This window comes from Pagrus pagrus, assembly GCF_965226575.1.
Source record: "Pagrus pagrus genome assembly, chromosome: 17".
Taxonomy (NCBI): domain Eukaryota; kingdom Metazoa; phylum Chordata; class Actinopteri; order Spariformes; family Sparidae; genus Pagrus; species Pagrus pagrus.
In genome coordinates, this window is record NC_140201.1 from 27,650,864 (window position 1) to 27,674,054 (window position 23,191).

The 23,191-nt window shown below is 40.2% G+C and overlaps 1 protein-coding gene across 1 annotated transcript in view; it reads left to right on the forward strand.

The window, feature by feature from the left end:
• The first annotated feature begins 4,554 nt into the window (after positions 1-4,554).
• The window catches only part of LOC311273116 (transmembrane protein 106B-like), a 30,187-nt gene continuing 11,550 nt past the window's right edge, over positions 4,555-23,191 (forward strand). Inside the window, exons 1-4 of the mRNA XM_084380006.1 lie at positions 4,555-4,766; positions 8,182-8,382; positions 8,550-8,613; positions 19,794-19,953. Of these exons, the coding sequence (XP_084236132.1) occupies positions 8,190-8,382; positions 8,550-8,613; positions 19,794-19,953 (417 nt within the window). The 5' untranslated portion in view covers positions 4,555-4,766; positions 8,182-8,189. The remainder of the gene's footprint in view (positions 4,767-8,181; positions 8,383-8,549; positions 8,614-19,793; positions 19,954-23,191) is intronic.

Below are 23,191 nucleotides of genomic sequence, written 5' to 3' on the forward strand. Positions count from 1 at the left end.
TGTAACTGTTTATCACATTCACTCACTTTTTCAAAAAGCCATTTTCCACCTGTGTTTTGTGTATTATGTACAACTCTTAACATTATTTTACATATTAACATTATATTATAATCTGCCATTGTTAATACAAACTAGGTGTTTTTCCTCCATCATTGCTGTTGTGCGTGGCCATGACATCACTCACTCACTCACTCAGACATCACTGTGCTGTGCCTAAACACCCATGTTTCTCCTTTCTCATCGGGCTGGCACACTCAGGCTGACACACCTGCAGCAGATCAAGATCGTTACAGCCCAATTACCAGCCTGCTGTATAAGCCAGCCAGTTCAGTTGCTCTAGAAGACACAGACCCAGCAACACCTTAGTCCCACAGTATGATTTGTTAAACACCCTTTTCTTTCAGCAATCTTTAACTTAGTTATTTTATTTTGGCCTGGAGATGGCTGGCAGTGCTTCTTTTCGCTTAGTTTTTAGTTTATAATTTGGTTTTGTTAGGCAGGGAGGGGGGCCAGCTTCGACGTCCTTATAGGGGGTGGCCTGGTTCCCCCCTCCATTTTGCGGAGTTGGCTGGCATCTCCAGGTTCCTTCTGGTTTGATGATTTGTCACTCGGTAAAGTATTTATATTGTAGTTCTGCTATGGTTTCAAAAAAGAATGTTTATTGTGGGAACAGTTGGTTAATAAAACCTGTGAAAATGTTCTATTTTCTGGTGTCCTTCTTGTGGGAGCGAGCATGTAGGTGGAGGTGTGTCTGCGTGCGTCAAAAAACAAACATAAGCATGAAATCTCAATGAATATCATATAATTAAGTCTTAGTTTTATCCGTAGAGGTAGGTGTGTGTGTGTGTGTGTGTGTGTGTGTGTGTGTGTGTGTGTGTGTGTGTGTGTGTGTGTGTGTGTGTGTGTGTGTGTGTGTGTGTGTGTGTGTGTGTGTGTGTGTGTGTGTGTGTGTGTGTGTGTGTGTGTGTGTGTGTGTGTGTGTGTGTGAGTGAGTGAGTGAGTGAGTGAGTGAGTGAGTGAGTGAGAGTGTGTGAGTGAGAGTGTGTGAGTGAGAGAGAGTGAGAGAGAGAGAGATAGCGTGTCGGACAGATCCCCCTATCTCAGCCTCTCAGCGGCTAATCATTACGTTGGATGGCCACTGCCATACTTCTTTTATGTTGATGTCTCCAATTTGAGCCACTGTTACTTTATTTAATTGTTTGGAGGCCGTAACAATTGCTTCAACTACCTGACCATTGTAATCTGTTTTATCACTCCCCCATAGCGTATTATGGGCATTAAGATTTCCACACCATACAACTCCTCTAGTTCCTAATTTTTCTTCTAGTCTGTTGACTTCTTGTTTTCTGCACAGGTTATACAAATGTATAACAACCAGGCTTACTTTCAGCCCATATTTCAATCACTACACATTCAACCTAATTTTAAACTTCAATATTTCCAAGTTAATTTCCATTTGCTAACAGGCTTCTTGTGTTCCACTGGAGGATTAAAATTGCTATTATTATCCAATACGTTGTGCGTCTTGGCTTGCTTGTTCAATTGGTTCATCTCTGATTTCCTCCCATCGTATTCATCTTATATCCAGATGGTGAACTGCTGCCACTACCTGAATTCTTTCCGTTTAAGACTTTATTTCTGCTGTTGCATTTATTACTCCTGCTATAAATGTTACCATCTTCTTTTTCTCTACCAAAATCTTCTTTTCAACTTCTTCATGTTTGCCTCTGTTTGCTCCATTCTGTTCTCCTGTTTCTTATTCAGATTCTCCTGCCTCGCCACCTTAGTTGCTTCAGCATAAGATATTTTCTATTTCAGTCTTATCTGCTGTGCTACAGCCTCTTGCTTCATGGCTTCACACCCCCAATATGCAACACCATGTTCTCCTCCACTGTTATAGCATCTTGGTTTTATTCCTGCTCAGCATTTTCCATATTCATGATCTCCACCACACCTTGCACATATTCTCTTCCCCTTACACATCTTGGCTATGTGCCCAAACACCTGGCAGTTAAAAAAAACCTTGTTGGCGTTGGGACAAATTCCCTCACATCATATTTGAGAAATCCAAAATGCGTATCTTTTGGTGTCTCTTTTGCCTCAAACTCTACCAGTACTGTTTCTGTCTCTCTTTGCTCTTCTGGTCATTCTTTTAACATTTTTCACTATATTGTTACGAACTTTCAAGTTTTCAATTATTTCTTTCATAGTGACACTAAAGGACTCGTCACTTTGATTTTTCCTATGTTGTGCAGCTTAATTGCCTTTTCTATCTGGTTCTCTGTGCTACATCAAATTAGCAGGTTACCATCCACTAGCGCACTCGATTATTTAACTTCCCCTATGTGAGCCCTGATTATTTTTGTAAGTGTTAGAGGGTCTCCTTTCGTTAGTCCCCCTTCTCCTTCAAACCTCATCACTATGTTGATGGATCCAGTTTTTCTTTCTCTTAGCTTTTGGACCTCTGCTTGCCTTAACCACCTGCTCCCACTCATTTCCACCTCTGTCACTGCCATACACCTCCTCCTCACTCAGATCCATGCTGTTATATTTGTCTTCTTCTACCTCACTTACTGCCATAGTACTAGCGTGAAAGTCTTGCTACCGGACCTATACAGGCCGTTGGCTGAAACTCCCACACTTTCCTCCCCCTTATGTTACAATGAATGGGATCATGGCTATAGTATACTTTGACATTGAGAAAGCTTATGACTCAATGTGGAGAGAAGGACTCCTGATTAAAATGCATAAAATGGGTATTGGTGGTAGACTGTATAACTGGGTTCTAGATTTCCTATCTAACTAGACATTCTGTGTTAAAGTTGGTGATGCTGTTTCAGAAGTGAGTTCAAATATTTAGGATTGTGGTTTGATGAGAAATGTATATGGAGGAACCATGTTAAACAGGTTAAGACAAAGTGCAAAAAAGTACTGAATCTCATGAGATCAGTATCTGGTTATGAGTGGGGAGCAGATAAGCAATCACTGTTGGATATTTATAGAGCTTTAATATGGTCATGTTTGGATTATGGATGTATGGTATATGGAGCAGCAGCAAAGAGCATCTTGGAAAAACTAGACCGAATACAGTTTAGAGCTATAAGACTCATTATTGGTGCAGTTTAAACAACTCCTACGAATGGACTACTGGTGTAAGCTAATGAACTACCACTACTTTTAAGACGTACAACGTTGTCATTGGCTTATTGGGTTAAGTTAAAGGGATCCGGAGAGGAACAACCTGCAACTAAGGTGATAAGTGATTGCTGGGAATGCTCACAGCAGCGAAAAGGTAAAGGATTTGGATGGCATATTAATGTGCCCAATGTGGACTTACAACTTGTGGACCAGAAGCGTGAATGGATTAGAAGAAATGAGGGTAACATTGGGCTCTTGGTTAAAAATTATTTGCAAAAGAATTATTATAATTTCATACCAATATTTACTGATGGATCCAAATAGCCAGAGAGTGAACTTGTAGGAACAGGAGTGTTCATACTGGAATTTGATGTAGTCATATACAAAAGAATTAATGATAGATTATCTGTGTTTACAGCAGAACTTACTGCTAAAATTTTAGGAATGCAATGGATGGAGGAGGTAAGGCCCGAGAGAACTGTCATTTGCTCAGATTCAAATGCAGCTCTTGAAAGCTTGAATTCAAAAGAAACAGTAAGAGAGGATCCATTAATGGAAATATATATGATAATGCTGAGACTACAAAGACTTGAAATTAATGTGCAGTTTTGCTGGGTTCCTGCTCATGTTGGTGTAGAGGGTAGTGAGAAAGCAGACGAGGTTGCTAAAAGAGCATTGAAATTAAATGACGATATTATGAAAGTCCCCTTTGGTAAAGGTGAGGCCAAATCCTTAATAAGGAAGGCAGTGAGGGATTCATGGCAGAAGAAGTGGGATGCAGATGGAAAGGGAAGACACTACTACAGCATTCAGAAATCAATTAACATGAAGAAAGTGCAGAAGAGAGTAAGTGATTATTTCAAGGCTAAGACTTGGACATACAGGATTAAAATCTTAAGTCTTTATTATCAATCATTTACTTGTAGAATGTAACCTGAAGTAGCCTACATGAAAACCTGAGGCTACACACTCCGGTACAGTAGGTGGCGGTATGCACATTTACACGTTGGTTTGCGATCCGCCATTAAATTAGAGAAGAAGAAGAAGAAGAAGAAGAAGAAGAAGAACTTACTCGACCCTCGTGAGTCCTACGTACCCGTGACGTGGTGATTGTTATCACAAATACACATAACTATACCGCTGATAAACAGCCCGAAAGACTGCAAAAATAAAATCCATTTGGTTACCTCTACTTTTACATATTTCTCTATCACGGTGTGATTCAATATTATTTCTGGCCTAGGCGATTCAAATAACGTTTCAATAAAGTAAATGTGTTACCCATTCATAATAAGTTCTACAACATCACGCCCGTATAGCATTGAATTGTGGATAATTAAATCACTGAAGTCCGCTTTAGTCCGCTCCTCTAGCGGACACTTTGGAAGTGAGCACATAATCCACTCGAGAGCGCTTGAGCTTGATAAATAGTGGGTTGCAGCTGCCCTCAAGACTTCCCGCGAAGGCGTCCGCGAGTATGCAAGTGCAGTGAAGTCCGAACATTTGGATGCAGCCGAAGAAGAAGAAGAAGAAGAAGAAGCATCCGCACCCGCGCATGTCTGTTTTTATTGGATAAACAAAACTGTATGACCGACCAGCAGTAAATTTGTAAACAAAGTCACATTCAGGTAAATCTCTCTGACCATATTCCATTCAAAGTACATGTTATTGCAGCATTTCGCACATTCACTTCCGATTGCTAGTCAGTGCTTGATATTAAACTAGCCACCGTATAACCCTAGCTAAGATTGGAAACGGCTTATGTTCATTTTTGACAGTTTATTAGCTATTCGCTAGTTAGCTAAAGGTCGACTGTCAGTCATGTACGGTTTTCTATCAAGAGGGCATCTTGACAGCTTCCCCTTTCACTTCCTTTTATTGTTTGATTTCACTTTCGACATTGACTCTTCTGTGAATATTTAACTATTGTTAACTGCCTTCGTGGATTCTTCAGCTGCTAGCTCCAACTTCAAGTTAATAGGCCTGAAGCCTGAAGGCCTAATGTTTGCTTAAATAGCGTTAGAGGTAACTTGCTAAATACTACACCGAGTACACCGTGACAGTTTAACTGGTGTTCATTTTAACTGGTGAGGGTCCCAGATGTGCTGGAGGAGTGGTTTGAGAAACCCGTCTCGAGAAGGGTCCTCGGCCTTGTCCGCTAACCAGGAAAAACATTCCGATCACCCTGCTCATCGATCCAAGTCATGTATTATGTAAATGAATTTTGACGTGGCTTGTACACTTCTATTCCACACGGAGAAGCCGGAGTCTGCGACCTGCAAACCACTTCACAACGAACACTACAGAGCACACAATGACATTGTAGGTGACTGTGTCGGTGCCTGTCCAAAAAAACTCCGCAACTGTCAATAAATCGTCCAAAAGTGCATGTTGTCGACCTTATATCAATGTCATGAATGTCTGTACTCACATACAGCTCATGGGTGGAACAGTCTGAGGCATTTGTTTATGCCGGGCGGCTCGAGCGCAGTGTGGAGAGCGCTGTTAGCTGCGGCAAAGCGCGAGACGCCCAGATAAATTTGTGATACAAACACCTGTAAAGACCGTCGATCATGGTCCATAGCAAAGTCCAGACATGTATCTCACACTGCTCAAGGTGTAAAGATTAATATCAGAAGGGAGAGGATGACTTCTTACCAGAAGTTAGGGCAGATGTCAGCAACCTTTACTATCAAAAGAGACATTTTTGCCCCGTCCCTCACCACAAAAATCTGTCGGGAGCCGCAAAACATATTTGTGTCTTATAATGACGTAAACAGGCCAACAGTGATTCCTACATTCTCCAACAGTAAAAATGTGCGGCCTACACACGGAATTGTATCTGTTCTATCAAGTTGTGATTGATTGAATGACCTGAGCTAACATTGTGTTTTATGCTCAAGTCAGAGGGTTGATCACTGTATGTGGCTGAGGATAAAAAAAGGATTAACTCACACTGAGATGGACTAAAATAAAACTTAAACTGTCCTGTGCTTTGTTTTTTTGGTTTTTTAACTTTTACTGTTTTTAAATCTAGCCTGCCGCTGTGTTTTATTTATAATCAAATGAGGCTAATTTCATACATTTTCACTAACACAGGGAGGACTTAAGTAGGTCTGCATATATAGTTCTGTATTGCTACTGTATTTCTGTTAATGGTAGGTTAGTTCTTTTATTTCATAAATGCACCAAAACATGGCATCATTGAAATGGTCATGCAAAGTTCAAGTACCTTATACTGTAAGCATAAGTAGCCCCCTGCAGAGTTGCCACATCATGTGAAAATATAAATGAATGTTCATTTAGGCCTATTAATAATCTTGATAGGCTAAGTTAGACTTTCTGGGCTGTGTTACCTTCATTATAAGACTCCAGGCTCCAGGCAGATTTTCTTGGCAAGGGACGGGGCAAAAATGTCTCTTTTCACAAGTTGATCTGGGCGTCTCACACTTTTCCACAGCTGACTGACCTCACACTGATTTCAGGCTTGATATCAACATACTCTGCAGACTGTTTCACCAGCAGGTTGTATGACGACTTGGCACCAGCTTAATAGCAATGTAAACGGCTGGGACCGATGGCTTTGAGTAACCATTTGAACGGAGTGTGGAATGAAAGAAATACTTGATGATAACAAGAGTCACAAGTTAACCTGGATGCTGTGCACTCAAAGCCGCAGCTAACAGCGCTCTCCACACTGCGCTTGAGCTGCTCGGCATAAACAAATGCCTCAGACTGTTCCACCCATGAGCTGTATGTGAGTGCAGACATTCATGACAAAGATACAAGGCCAACAACATGCACTTTTGGCATTTCTCATGACAGTTGCGGTTTTTTGGACAGGCATCGACACAGTCACCTACAATGTCATTGTGTGCTCTGTAGTGTTCGTTGTGAAGTGGTTTGCAGGTTGCAGACTCTGGCATCTCCGTGTGGAATAGAAGTGTACAAGCCACGTCAAAATTCATTTACATATACATGACTTGGATCGATGTGCAGGGTGTTTGGAATGTTTTTCCTGGTTAGAGGACAGGGCCGAGAACCCTCACCAGTTAAAATAAACACCAGTTAAACTGTCACAACTGCATTCATTGAGATGTTGCCAACAGCCGCTTGGCACAAGGAACTCCCATGTGATACCACACATGATAATTAACCTTGTTTGACCAACCGAGCCTGTCGTCAGGAAGTTATCGCTGACCGTTGTTGGCCTTTGTTTCGGATTAACACGCAACTATGTTAACTGGTGACGTTCATCTGAATGCATCTGTGGTTGTGGTAGCTACAGTAGATGTTGAAAACGGGAATAGAGGACATAGCTGTCCTCATTAATGCCTCTTTGTTTAGATTTCCATTACAAAACACACCAGATTCATCTTTGGAGTCTTGTTTGGGGAAACATGTCTTGTACTAATACTCAGTCGCTGTTTGAACGGTTCTTGTTGTAACAGAAGATGGAAACAGGAAAAGAGAAAGTTGCTCTGTGAATGTGTGTGTCTCTATTAAATGTTCTAAATGCACCTGTTTGTCTTTAAAGCCTGTCTGAGTGAAGATATATCACATAGCAGAACCATTCAGCCCAAAATAAAAAATGTATAGGCCCATATATTTTATGGGATTCAAACTCAAATTCAAACTGGTGCAGGAAAATAACTCATTATCGATTAGTCATTTGGTCCATTAAACATAAGAAAAGTGCCTGTATCTGAGAGAACAAGATCATGTCATCAAAGGTTTTGTTTGACCAGCCATCCCACAAACCCCAAATTTTGATTTACTATCACACAAAAAAAGCAGTGAGTTCTCACATTTGAGAAGCTGGAACCAGAGAGTGTGGGATTTTATCCCTAGAAACTGACTTAGTTAATCAATAATAAAGATGAAAAAAATCTAATCTTGGCAGCTTTACTCGCTTCTTCTTGTGACCCATTCATCATTGCTTTCCATTGGTCCCTGTTGATTACCTGAGCCAATCACTGAGCTCAAGTATGAACAGCTAGCCAGCTGACGGTGTGGATCACAGACTGTTCTTGTGTTTTCCAGGTGTGACTATGGGGAAGTCTTTTTCCCAGCTCACTAAGCAGACAGAAGACAATGGTCAGGACAGTATGACCTCTCCTCTGGAGGACACTCAGAATGAGGACGGGAAGGCTGGAGACGTCTCATCGTTTCCCTATGTTGAATTCACAGGACGGGACAGTGTGACATGTCCCACATGTCAGGGCACCGGGAGGATTCCCAGAGGTGCTGTTAAACAAGCAGACTGAAGACTGAAAAGTTGCCTTTTTTCCATAGCCGTGTGATTTTGCAATATCCAGTTATAATCCCAAAGTTAACCAGGGGGATGATGGAATAGGCTTTAGTTACATCACAAACATAGTTCACTCATCATTGATTTTGGCCTGTTTCAGGACAAGAAAATCAACTTGTGGCATTGATTCCATACAGTGACCAAAGACTGCGACCCAGGAGGACGTGAGTACTTTATCTTTCAGAAACACTGTTAAACTAAGACACCAACATTATTTTAGGTCTCAACATCTCCCAATGTTTGCATAAATGTGGGAAGTTGAATTAAACTTCCAAGGTTAGCTAACATGCTCAAAAATAATTTGTGTTCAGAATTTCTTTTTTTATTGTATAGAAACCTTTTCCACATAAAATTGATACTGATTTGACTAGAGTGTGCCTACATAAATACTCCTTGGTGCTCAAACACAGTTAAAGTGGGTGGACAGTGTTCACCAGATGTCGAATTTCTGATGCTAAAATGTTGTTGTATCAGCAGCAAAATGACTAAACAAATGGATGGAATTTTCATTGTAGCTGGTGATTTTAATCAAACAAACCTCGTGTTTTACCTAAATTCCGCCTACACATCCCCACCAGAGGGAGAAATATCCTGGACCATGTGTATACAAATATTCCTGGCAGCTACAAAGCCCTCCCACATACTCACTCTGGCCTATCAGATCATATTTCCCCACTTCTGCCTACATACTCACAGTTGATAAAGAGGGTCAAACCATCAGTAAAACTGTTAAAATGTGGACAGATCAAGAGACATCAGCAGAGACTGAAGAGAGACCTTAACACCAACAGCACTAAAGATATGTGGCAGGAGATTCACAATGTCACAGGCTGCAAAAGCAGGAGCATCCAGCTCCTGATTGAGCTGAACACATTTTATGCTCACTCCTCAACAAAGACTCAGCTGTGACGTCTACTACACCTCCAGAGGACGGGCCACTGTCATTAACCACAGCGGATGTGAGAAAAATCTTGCTGAGATTGAATATAAATAAATTAATCAATCGATCTTTATATTTATAGCACCAATTCACAATAAGTCATCTCATGACACTCCAAATTGAGCTCACTGTAAAAAAAAAAAAAAAAGCTAGTTCAACTTAAAATAATTTGTAACCTGGCTGCTTTGAAATTTTGAGTTAGGCAAGCCTTAAAATGAGAGTTATGCAAGCTAAGAAACTTCAGTTGTTTGAAAATATATCTGAGTTCTGTAAACCTAGAATAAGTAGTTGTGGTAACAACGGTGAAGTTGACAAATTAGTCCAATCAAGTTTATATTTTAAGTTTAATCAGCAAGTTTTTTTTTTATACCGACAAGGCATTTCAAGTTGTACAAACCTAAATCCTAGTTGAGACGACATAGAATGATTAGTAAAACCCACAAAATTGTATCGATATCTTGAGTTGTACAAACATAAAAATAAAAGTTGTTTAAACTAAGCATGTTGTAGAATCAATTTATAATTTCTAGTTATGTAAATATAATAATAAACGTGGCCCAACTAAGCATTTTGTTGAATTAACTTATATTTTTAAGGCAGCCAGGTTACTTTTTTCAGTAATAGTTCAACTAAGTTGCAATATTAAGTTCATTCAAAAAATTGAACTGCATTATTTTCCCACACAACTGAAGTCTATTTTCTAGAAGTACTACATAAAAAATATTCTTCAACCTCAAAGAACATTCAGAATGCCATTTTTATTTTAAGATTCAGTGATTATGATATGAATCTACTTAATGATAAAACATAACCATGAGGTAGAGATGAACATTATGACAAATGCCACATATTTAACATGTTTCTGAAGTTATTAACATTTATCTAATAGAACTGTATGCAAAATAGCCTTAGTACTGTGCTTTTACTTTGCAAGAAGTAAACATATAAACATAGACATTGTAAAATATAAAACCTTACTGCTTAAAGGTTTGTGCAATTTAACTACAGCACTACTCACATCATCTCTTAACTGAACAAATAACATACAACAGTCAACATCTGCATTAAGTATTTTCAGTGACTTTAACAGGTCTCTTTTGATCATAGGCTTTGTGTTGAGTGTTCTGGCCATGTAATGTGTATGTAGGAATGTTGCTGTGTTTGTTGAGGTGAGTTTGTTGTGTGAGGTTGAGTGCGAGTTTTATCATAGAAACATTTGTTTCTCAACGGTGATAGCTGCCATTAACTTGACCAACTTGCCAATACTCCTTTCCTTTAAGCATCTTGTTTCGGATTCCATGAACTTTGGCTGAACAATTGTCACTTCCGATGCCCATGAACGCTTTTTGTATCAGCTCGAATGTGTACCTCAGTCCTTTGGGATAGTCTATGTTAAGGCAGTAAAGAAGACCCATCAGTGTTGCAAAGGCATTAGCAACATCTCTTAGGTCGTGCAGAATGATGTGCTCCTCCAGTACAACAGCAACATCGACAATCTCTTTTGCCAGCAACTCCAGCTTGCTTCCACCTTCCTCTGCAACAATCAAAAGGCCAATGTCCATTCCTTGTGTAGCTTCCTCTTCCGAAGTATTCAGTAATTGAGCATGTACCGTAACTATACCAAACTTCATTTACTGCCCTATGTTGGTTAAGACACAATGACAACAAACACCAACAGATGTGATGCCAGTTTACCTAAATAAGAAAATTCTTCTTTGACTCACCTACATATTTTTTATTAGACAATAGATATTTGTGTAATGTAATTTATTGTAAGTCTAGTATTAGGCTGTATCCCTGTTAGAGGCTGGAATTGGGTCGGGTACCCGCCCGGGTATCGGGCCGGGCCGGGCCGAGTTTTTTATGAATTAATTTGGGCTCGGGTCGGGTAGGGCTGCACGGCGGACTGTGATGAGATAAATATTGACGTTGTGTTACGCCCGGAGAGGAGAGTCCTCCTCATGAGCGCTCATTAGGCACACTTCATGAAATGATCGATGGCTGTTTTTCAGTTGGTGAATTAAAACGATGGACGGGTGGTAGCCTACCTCCTCCTCCACTACCACTTCTCATTTCAAATAAAGGAGAGGGAGGGAGAGAGAAGAGAGAGAGAGAGAGAGAGAGAGTGTGTGTGTGTGGGGTTCAGTGTGGACAGAGCTGGCTCGCGTCTCATCAGGAGAAGCTGCGCTGCCGCTGTTTGTCGTCATTGAAAATAACGTGAATTTTGCATAATAATATTTCGGGTATCGGGCCGGGTCGGGCCTAGTTTTTAATTAATTAATTCGGGCTCGGGTCGGGTCGGGTCTGAAAGTCTCTGGTTCGGGCCGGGCACGGGCTTAATTTCCAGGCCCGATCCACCCTCTAATCCCTGTTCCCAAAACCAGACCAGTTGAGATTGAAACACATGCCTAGTTTTGTACTTTAAGGGATAAGACCATAAGGCAGTGGTTCTCAACCTTTTTGGGGTAATATGTATGTCATAAAACAGATTTTTTTTATGCACTCTTCAAGAACAAAAAACAAACATAAGCATGAAATCTCAATGAATATCATATAATTAAGTCTTAGTTTTATCCGTAGAGGCTGGCTGTGTGTGTGTGTGTGTGTGTGTGTGTGTGTGTGTGTGTGTGTGTGTGTGTGTGTGTGTGTGTGTGTGTGTGTGTGTGTGTGTGTGTGTGTGTGTGTGTGTGTGTGTGTGTGTGTGTGTGTGTGTGTGTGTGTGTGTGTGTGTGTGATCAAAGCAAAGCAAAGCATCCTCACTTCTTTTTTTGTGTCACTTGGGTGTGGTGTGGTGAGGTGTGCTGTGTAACTGTCAGTGAGACACTTGCACTTGTCTGCCACTCATGAGTTTCTGTAACCTGGGTTGAATAGTGGCAACAGCTGTAATGATACTTCTCTCCGGTTGAAGTCTGTTTCTCTGTTTGGTCTTTATGTATGTTAGAACTGAGAAAGTGACCTCAAAGCATGTCGACCCAAATGGCTGCAACTGGTAGAGAGCCTCTTTTGCAAGCTCCGGGTACTCCCTCTCCACACAGCACCAAAACTGTGTCAGTGATGTCTCTGAAAACTTCAGTCTGAAGCTACTGTCTGGTCAATGAGGCTCTCATGGAGTTGCTCTGGTGCTGTATCCATGCTGCTGTGCATGAACGGCCTGCGTATCCAGTCAAGTCTAGGTGACTTGTCCTCAATGTCTGGGAAGTAGGATTCAAACTCAGCTGTCAGTTTGGCCAGGTGCATTTTTACAGTTTTCAAAACGTTCTGCTTCATGTTCTGTGTCATGTCAGCTATCCAAGAGTTAAGCTGAGGGAAATTACTGACATCCCCCTTTTCACACCTTCTCAACCAGAGGTCAGTTTTCCTCATGAATGCTGAAACTTTATCATTCATCTGAAGAACAGTTTTGTCATTACCTTGTAAGCTTGTGTTCAACTCATTCAGGTGGCCAAAAACATCAGTGAGGTAAGCCAGGTGAGCCAACCAGGTCTGGTCTTCAAGTTTAGCAGCCAGAGGATGTCCATGCTCTGAGAGGAAATCGTGCACCTGCTCTCTCAGTTCAAATAGTCTCTGTAGTGCTTTCCCCCTTGATAGCCAACGTACATCTGTATGTAGCAGCAGCTGATGATGGTCACTGCCTGTTTCCTCGCACAGCTTGTGGAACAGCCTTGCATTGAGAGGTCGTGATTTAATGAAGTTAATCACTTTCACAGCGTCTGTCAAAACACTGTCCAGTTCTGGGCTCATGCGTTCGGAAGCCAACGCTTCTCTGTGAATTATGCAGTGCATGCTTTGGATGTCGGGGTTTACCTGCCTGATGCGAGCGACAAGTCCGCGGTGCCGACCTGTCATAGACGCTGCCCCGTCTGTGCATACATGCGAGCAGCGCTTCCAGTCCAACTCATGCTCCGTGAAAAAACAGTCAATCAAATTAAAAATGTCCTCACCCGTGGTTTTTTCTGGTAGTGGCTTGCAGAAGACGATGTGTTCAACTATATCGTTGACTGTGTCATCTTTGAAACGAGCAAACATGACCAACTGGGCTTCTCCATTCACGTCAGTAGACTCGTCTAACTGTACCGCAAAAGATCCCGCTATTTTCAGTTTGTCGGTCACCTGCTGAACAATGTCACCAGCCATCTCCACCCTGCGGCATATAGTGTCGTTAGACAGCGGTACTGATCGGACTGCATCTGTGGCTTTTTTATCCACCATGGATTCAGCTAGGATAGCCGCAGCTGGTGCAATTAGCTCCTCAGCTATTGTATATGGCTTTTTAGCTTTGGTGACAAGCAAAGCTACTTGATAAGAAGCTTGAAGGGAAGTTGTTGAAGTCTGACTTGCGGCACGCATGTGATTTTGCGCCCCCCTGAACTTGGACAATTTCCGCGTGAAAAAGTCAGCAGTCATGCCCACTGACGGTTGATGCCTGGTGCTCAGATGCCGCTGCATGTGTGCCAGTTTCATGGCATGGTTTGAAAGTACCTCTCCACATAAAAAACACAGAGGCTGCTGAGGGTCCGAATCAGTTGCTTTAAATCCCAACATGATGTATTCTTCTTTATAAAGTCTCTTTTTGCTTTCTGTTTTCTCTTTCTTTTCCGGAGGCCCAGAGTCTGCTTCGTCTGAAACAAGCGGTCTTTCTTTTAATTTGAGCCATCTCTCCATGTTGTCAAGTCGTCTTCTTCTTTTTCTTCTTCTTCTTCTTTGTGTAACTGCTTATCATCTCCTTAATTTGTTTGTAACATTAGCTTAATTTCAAGCGCTAAACTGAACCTTACAAGCTAATGAGTTTTACCACATCAGCTTCCTGCAAATATTTCACAATAAAAGCATTATTAAGAAATGAATGGTGTATGCCCAGTGAAACCCTAGGGGGCTCATAATTTGAAAAGGATGCAGATCCTGTTAAGTTTGTATTCAGCGCCTTTTTTGAGAGATATTTTATTTTCACGGACCCCTTGCAATTACACCACGGACCACTAGGGGTCCGCGGACCCCCGTTTGAGAATCACTGCCATAAGGCATAATTATTTTGTTTCAACAAATTGATAAAATATTTTTGCTGTGGGTGGCATTTTCCTTCATTGTAGTGACCATGACCAGAGGAGTTTATTCTGTTCCCCTCCCCTTTAATTATTGCGGCGACTCTCGGCAATCTCTGCAGAATAGCCCTGTGTATGATCAGGACATTGTTTTGTGTTTATACTGCTGCTAGTTTTATAGCATGACAAGCTGAGAGAAATAAACTATACTGGCCATTCTCATTTCAACACAGTAATACATCCCACATTTAGTGGTATATTTTTTTTATGTTTAGTAGGTGAGTATGTTGGCACAAATGCATAAGCTATAACAGGCTTTAGCTGTACAGAATACTGTACGTGTTAGTAGCATATAAATAATTTTCTTAAAGTCACAAACCTTGTATTGTATTGACCTTAAAAGTTTCCAAAATACCGAATAGGATAGACTGAATTTGGTAGTAAATGTATACATGTTGCATAAGACAACCATAATAGATATAAAAACACTGTGTCTTCATCGTGTTGAATATTTCCCTTAGTTTAATCATCCTATAGCTTGAGACAGACATACTAGATGTGATCAGTGTTAAAATCTTTTTTTTTCTTTTGCATATATAGCTACTTAAAAGGCCAAATCTGTGATCCAAATGGCTTACCAAATATCAAAACACAAATTTGAACCTGTCATCAGTATCAAAGACTTACAGCAATTTCAATAGCTGGACTAGAACTAGACAACAATTAATTCTAGTCCTTTGCAAAAGTTGGCTCAAGGCTCATTATAAGGTAACAAAAACATAACGATTCTTATTTATTAGTTATTATACACTAATGAAAACATAGTTATGAATAGTATATTCAATTTCTGCCATATTCTGTACCTCTGGATGAACAGACCTTGGTTCTCAAGTATCTGTATGTCTTTTAAAAGTGGTTCAAGAATTTTTTCATAGCCAAATGATTTTACATCATTACTGTTACACAGCACTGCTAGGTATATAGACTGTAGTGATGATCGATATTTGATAGGCAAATTGGCTATTACCGAATACACAGCACACACCTTATATTTTTTTCTAGAAGTACCTAAAGGATTGCATATTTCAAAGTCGTCTATGTACAGTCCAATAGCAATTGACAGCTCCTCTCTGGAGAGCAGCGGAATTTTTTTGAAGAACCAGCCGTCCTGAAAAGTTTTAAAATGACCAGACTGCGATGTAACTGATTCTTCAATTAATAGTTTTTCTAGAATATCATTAATCAACACTTAGAATGGGCACATATACAAATGTCTTCTTCCTGATAGTTATTGTCTAAAATATATTCCACTGGCTCAATTACAGGAAAACAATTTCTGAAAAACAATGACCTCTTGTAGTCACTGCCAAAAGGTCCTGTCTTTGAAAGTAAACTAAGAGGATTAGTTTCCTGGAGTGTTTCCCTTAACCCAGTTAAAACAGTGTTGTCAGTGTTGCAATTATGTTCTCTTAGAATTTTTTCAATTGAGCTATTGGTAAACTCTCCTGCTAAAACACCTATCTCATACAGTTCATTTACTCTTTCCTGTGTAGCTGACTTTGACACATGCAAAATTGTTTGCATACGAAGGAATAAGGATGCAAGTCTGTGCTTAATTGAATCCGCATTATCTTCATTGTTATCTTCATCATTTGGAGGGTTATCATAATCTAATGAAACCACATCTCCTATTTGTTCCCCACTGGTTTCTGCTGCACTGTGATCACAAATCAGTTCAGGTCTTATTTTTTTAAATCCTGAATCACAGTGATATCTACTTTTGTGCGCAGTAAAGGTTGAATACACACCAGACTCATGGCCAACAACGCCTGGCTGAGATTGATTAACCACTGAGTCATGTTTCAACAAATGATTTTTAAGAGCAACTTGTGTCTTAAAAGAGCACATACAGTCATTGTAGATGCAAGGCAAGGGGCAAGACCTATTATAGTGTCCGTGTCTTAGCTTGTAATGCCTCAGAATGCTGCGTTGATTGGCTGAAGAAAATGTGCAGAACTTGCAGGTCCAATTCATACGACTCACAGGACAGGTTGTTCCATAGTAGTCAGTGCAGCTTCCAGTTCTGAAGAAAAAGAAAGTCAAAGTCAGATTGACATAGATTACTGTCTAAGTACTTTCTGGGTTTCTGTATCCGTCATTCATGTACCAAAACTATGGAGAATTTTGATTTACCTCTGCAAAATTTAAAAATCTGTCCACAATCAACAAATCATATGAAAATATCATGTCATAGTTTTACATTTTTAGCTAGTAATACTCAATTCTAAGAAATAATCTCAGCAAATTAAGCATTACAGTACAAAGCCAACAGCCAAGTTTAGTTTAGGCCTGCCATCGAGTTACTGACAGCTGATATGACATAGGCTACCACCCGGCGACGTGTGTCATTTTAACCACCGAATGTGATGCTCAGAACCAATGAGAGTATCTTTCCAAACTCATTGTCTGAACTCCACACTCACCGCTGCTGCCCAATTCAAATTTCACTGGTTTATGCAGTGGGATTCTGTGCTGTCTTAGAGGAGCTAAAACATGATTAACCTGATGACAAAACACAGAGCAGGCTACTTGTCAAAGATAGTTTTTTGAGAGAAGAACCTCCATTCTGTAACACCACTGTAAAACCACAAATTAACTTAGTGTCTTCTTTCTAGTGTATCATGTCTTGTCTGTAGCACTGATACTACACAATTAAATGAAATTATTAAGATTTTGACATGAATTGTGTACTGCACAAAACCTTGATGTGCACAGTTTAGCTACAATGTTGCTCATGATTCATTTAGCTACTTCTTAAAGAATATGTTCTGTTCTAAAAAAAAAAAATAACCACACACTCGGATATGGGGCACAAATATAAATCCATAGTTGAGCTAACGTTTTAACTACAGCAGCCACAAATCACATGTTCTAAAATTGACCATAAACATTGTTAAGTTATTTTAAACGCTGCTGCAAGGTTTACTTTGACAACTCAGTGTAACATTTATTTAGTTTACTTGTCCAACACTTAACAAGCATTTTGATAAAAACAAGCAGGCTAAAAGTTTGTTCTTAACTTGGGAATTCATGATCCGAAAATGAAGTTTCTTGTGGCACATGGCACTGGTGAATAGTCCTTGTTGGCTGTGTTGGGTTGCATATGCACTTTTGCAGGGGTTACATATCGATAAGTTGAGTCAACTAAGAAATGTATATTGCCTGAACTATTCTGATTGAACTGATTAGTTGGGCACAGTTAAACTTCATATTTCAAGTCCGCCACGCATTTTAGTTGATCTGACTTAGGGAAATGAGCTGAGGTAGCTAAAACCTCAAATCCTTTTTTACAGTGTACACCACACCCAATGATTAATTTATTTACAAAGACCCATGATTTCCCCCATGAGCAAGCACTTGGTGACAGTGGCAAGAAAAAAATGCATTTTAACAAGCACAAACAAGCACGATCAGAAGGATGTTTCTTCACTTTGTCATGCATGTTTTTTAGTTGTTAGTGACATGGTAAAACCATCATTAAAATGTTGAAATAAATCATTATATATATTTTGTATTGATTAAAAGAAATGGGTTCAAAAGAAAATGAAAAGTTAGCTCTAAACTGTAAAAAACAGAATTTAGAAAAATTAAATAGGACATAGTCTCAGCTTTCAGTCTTTGTACTGAGGTTTGTGTGCCTTGATGCTTGACCAAGATAGGTTCTCAGTAATAGTAATTCCAAGGAACCTATAACTGTTCACCTACTCCACCTCAGCTCCACTGATGTAGGCAGTCAACAATCAACAATCAGCTCCTTGGTTTTGCTAATGTTGAACAGTAGATTGTTCTCTGTGCACCACTCTGCAAGATTGTTGATTTCCTCCCGATATGAACTGTCATTATTGTTTATAATGCAGTTGATGATGGGGGTGTTGTGTGCATTCTTGACAATAGAGTTATCTTGATGTCAGTGAGCACACAGCCCTGGGGGGCTCCGGTGCTAAGCACTAACGTGGAGGAGGTGTGACTGCCAATCCAAACTCTCATGCGATCTAAATTTATAAAGGTGCGCCTAAAATTATTCCAAGGTTCCAACCTCTCTGGGAACGAAGCATTTGATCTCTTTTGACCAAACTCACAGTAATGGTAGGCTCATATCGTAGTCTTAACCAATCAGAGAAAGATATTGGGCTGGTCTTTGCTTCTGATTGGCTGTGGTCCAGATATTCCTGCTCTGGACTGTGTGTGTTCAAAATTATGACCTGACCACCTGCGGTAAACAGATAAAGGAAACGGACGACGAAAAATTAAGAGGGTTAGACATATAGATAGCTTTTTCATCAAGAAAAGTAAGCCTACTGTTCCGCCCAGTACAAGTAGGCCTACTGTCATTCCCAGTCCATGCCCAGACAAGGAGGTAATTCAGCCACTGGTCTCCTCAGTCCCTAAGGTGCTAAGCCCTTCAGCAGAGATGGCATCTGATGAGACAGAGACAGAGATGGAGTGTAGACCTATCGAGTCTGAGATCATAGAGCCCGAGAGTAGTCAGACTAAAAAGCCAAAAATGTATACTTTCAGGAAGGACTATAAATACAACAAAGATACAGTAAAAGATACAATAAAATAGATAACTCGATGCACTGCATTTATTGTATGGAGTGCGGTCCAAACGTGGCTGGTAACAGTGCCTTCGTAAGCAGCTGGATGAAACATAACATCTCGCAAAAACACACTTCATGCTGGGACAGGTGTGTTAATAAAGTGGCTCTTCTCACGGCTGCATTTCAGCGGCAGGCAGCAACCCTCAGGTCCTCTGAGGAATCAGAAATGTTAATTAAATGCAATGTTGCCTACAACATCTCAAAAGAGGAGCTGCCCTTCACTTCATTTTAATTGATTATCGAGATTATACTATTGAAGAAAAATGGATTAGACGTCAACCCAAAATACAGTAATGACGTTGCGTCCTGCGTGTGCCCAATTTATTGGGGTTAAAATAAATTGGTAACACGTTGAAGAGAAAGACAGCTGTTGAAATTGGGAATTGCACGTACATGTCCTTTATGATCGATGGTGACACAGACTTCTCAACCAAGGAGTGTGTGATCGTCTACAGTCGGATATTGCGGAATGGGAGGCCCGTCAATATGTTATATACTATATATATATATATATATATATATATATATATACACTATATATATATATATATACACTATATATATATATATATATATATATATATATATATACTATATATATATATATATATATATATATATATATATATATATATATATATATATATATATTTTATTTTGAAATGTTTTATTTGTTCAATTTTGTTGTCTTGTGTCCTTCTCAGGAAGTTGTATGTATCCGCATCAGTAGTGGTCTGCCTGTTACTGTCCAGTCTGGCTGTCTTCTTCCTCTTCCCTCGCTCCATTGATGTGTCCTACGTCGGGGTGAAGACGGTTTTTGTCAGCTACGACCAAGAAAAGCGCAGCGTCTATCTCAACATCACGGTGAGCTTGGGCTTTTAGCCTTGTCAAAGGTCAGAAACAAATAAAAGCAGAAAACAGTATATATGTCATGTTTCTGTTCAGTAAAAAGGGTAGCTTGACTAGAAAAGGATGGTATAAAAGTATGCTTAGGAAAGTATTTTTTCAGCTTTTTCCCAAGCATGAGAATGTATCAAAGCAGACATCCCTTTGTTGTGTCCATTATTAAAAACCCTGTCTGCTTAAGAAAATAATCTCCAAACTGGTCTGTGCTGCCCCCTTGTGGATAAATGAGTAATAACCTCAGAAAGATACCGAGAAAATTGGTTTGGTCGTGTAACATGCAGGTCCTGATAGTTTGGTATGTCCCTGGATAAACTGTGTACCTTTGAGTCAGTTTTCTGATGATCATCAATTGGATAATGTTTAGCTTTAAGGGCCTAGGTAAGGGCTCAGAAGGGAAGGGCAATTACCTGAAAGTTTACAGAATGCAACTAATCACATCTTTGATTTAATTCTGATTTGCCCAGTATAGCCCCCATCTAGCCAAAATCACAAACACAAAGTGTTCTTTTGGTCACAGGCATTTATTTACACATCCTTGTTGTCAAGCATGCCATGAGAACTAGATGAAATAAAATTACACAAAATCATAAAGGGTGTTTGGTACAACTCTAATGCAAAAATAGTATTCTCATGGACAACAGACATTAAAAGAAATTTCACAAACACATAGCTTGCATAATCTATTACTTTCAAACGATATAAGCGTTCAAACTCAAATTTACATTTACAGAAACATAAATTAGCTATCAAACCATTATCCAATAAACTCAGCTAGCACATTAGTCACTAACTACACTGCCAGTAAATAACATATAACATATAATATTACAAAAACAAACAGATAATCTTGCATACCTCATTGGCTGTGTTAACTCAAGGGGAGTATCAAAGGAAACTTCTGGCATAACACGTCTTCCCTTAATCAGGCATGCAAACAGGTCAGGGCTGAAAAAGGTGAGAAGGATATTTTTGGGGGGGGGGGGGGGGTGTTCTTGCACAGTGTGCGGTCCACCTCCCCGTACTGCACATCCTCCCTTTTGAAGAACTCCACAGCTGTCTTCTCCCTGGACTGGAGGGTGTACTTGACCGTTTGAATGGCATTGAATTTTGAAATGTTCGTGTTTCCACTTCTATGGTCAATGACCTCATTCATCAAGCTAAAAGAAGACTCGACTCTGGGTCCATGAAAGATGCTGTATACATACTGTATCCAACGTCACCATTTTAGTCGACGAAAAGTCTTGGCATTTTAGTCTAGTTTTAGTCAAAGAAAACCCAAAGTATTTTAGTATAGTTTTAGTCAATAGTCTTTTTTCAGTCTTTGAAAGCAGATTGACAGTAATGTTAATCACAATTAATCTGGTCAAACCACTAGATTCATTTTAGTCTTTTTCTCACTCATCTCAGTTTTATCAGGCAGGAATACATTTATTGAAACACGGGTTAACACGTGAAATTACTCTGTAGCACGTTTCACCAGAGAAGCTCTGTTTGTACTCGCCGCACTTACAGTAGCACAGAGCACCGGTGTTGTGTGTGCTCCTCACTCAGGTGCACACACACACACACACACACACACACACACACACCCCTGGCAGCAGCGCAGGAGCAGAAAAAAACTGACGCGCATCCAGTGAACGCACTTTTTGGATTGTAATTTAAAAGTCTGTGACGAAAAAAGAGACACATTGTATTACGTTTTTATTTGATTAAGTAGATTTCGTCTCGTGTTTTTCCGTCAACAAAAAATGCGTGTTAATTTCGTCACAGTCAGTGTTAAAGGGCGTTGATTTCGTCTCGTTTTCGTCATGAAAAAAACCATCGTTGACCCATATTTTTCGTCTCGTCTCGTCTGACGAAATTAACACGCGTGGTGAATCGATAAGACTGGAGGAGTGGGAAAAGCTCCTTCGTCTTCGTGTTTTACGGCGGTTGTCGTCCAGCCAAAGATACTACTGATTACTACTATCCAGCTGTTTTGCCCCACACACACGCCTCTAGCGTTATGGCGGTGAATTGCAAGTCCTCTGCTCCACGCTCCCATGTATAGAAATCCATATCCGCTCCCGCTCCGTTCCGTCGGACCTTTTCTGTCATACACTAGCCATGGCCGAATTACAGGTATAAAAAAAAATTGCTTTACCTTTCTCTCGTGAACAAATTGAACGTATGAACAAACAAACATTACTTTTGCATTGTTTAGAAGAGGGATAGAGACCAACAACAATTATTTCTTGCTAACGTCTCATGACATAGCCCACATGTCTGGCACTAATAACGCTAAGATATTTGTCATACTGACGTGATACTTATACAGCATAATCTAATGACAACAGCAATACTTATATATCACGGGAAAGAGGTGTGAATGCTAAGAATAATAAAACAACATATAACGCTAAAGTAAACAATTACCCCCACATGCACGGACTATCGGAGACAACCACTTTATTCAGACACTTCTTTCTTTTCACCGTAACCTGAAAATAAATAATAACTGTCACATCCATATCTACACGGCACACGTCCTCTGTATGTCGTGTATATATAACGGTATTGACAATAAATTTGACGTTGACTTTGGCTCTGACTTGCTTGTAGCTGTCGTGAGCCTTTGGCTCCGGTTAGCATAAAGCTAATCAACTCATAACATTACTCGTCAATTATGACCACGAACCGCCTGCTTTATTAGATTCACGGTCATTTCAACTACACAGCCAATTACTACCACACATTTAGATTATCAGCTACGTAAAACTTACATTGGAGGCTCACCTGTCCAGGAGAAGAACAGCAAGCTCAGTATCCAACTTCAACCCGATGCTATTGCGAAGCTCTCTCCACCTCGGATATGCTTGTCCAATGTTTACACGCGATTTATTCCGTCTATTGTCACTCTCCCTCTTAGACTCTCGTTTCTCTACATCGGTCTTCCTTTTTTTGGCTTCCTTAGCCGTGTACGCTTTTGTTGGTAATGCCGGGACAGCGGCTTTTCCTGCCGGGACGTCCGCCATTGCACCTTCACGGAACCTGAATGCGCATTGACTTTGGTCGAGCAACCAATAGGAATGCCCAAAACAGCTTGCTCTGTAAAATGAACTGTGATTGGCTGAACACTGCCATCACGGCACTGATTTTTTAAAGCCTGAATTGACCCTTTGCACGTGACGTCACGTTCCACTCGCGCGAGATACGG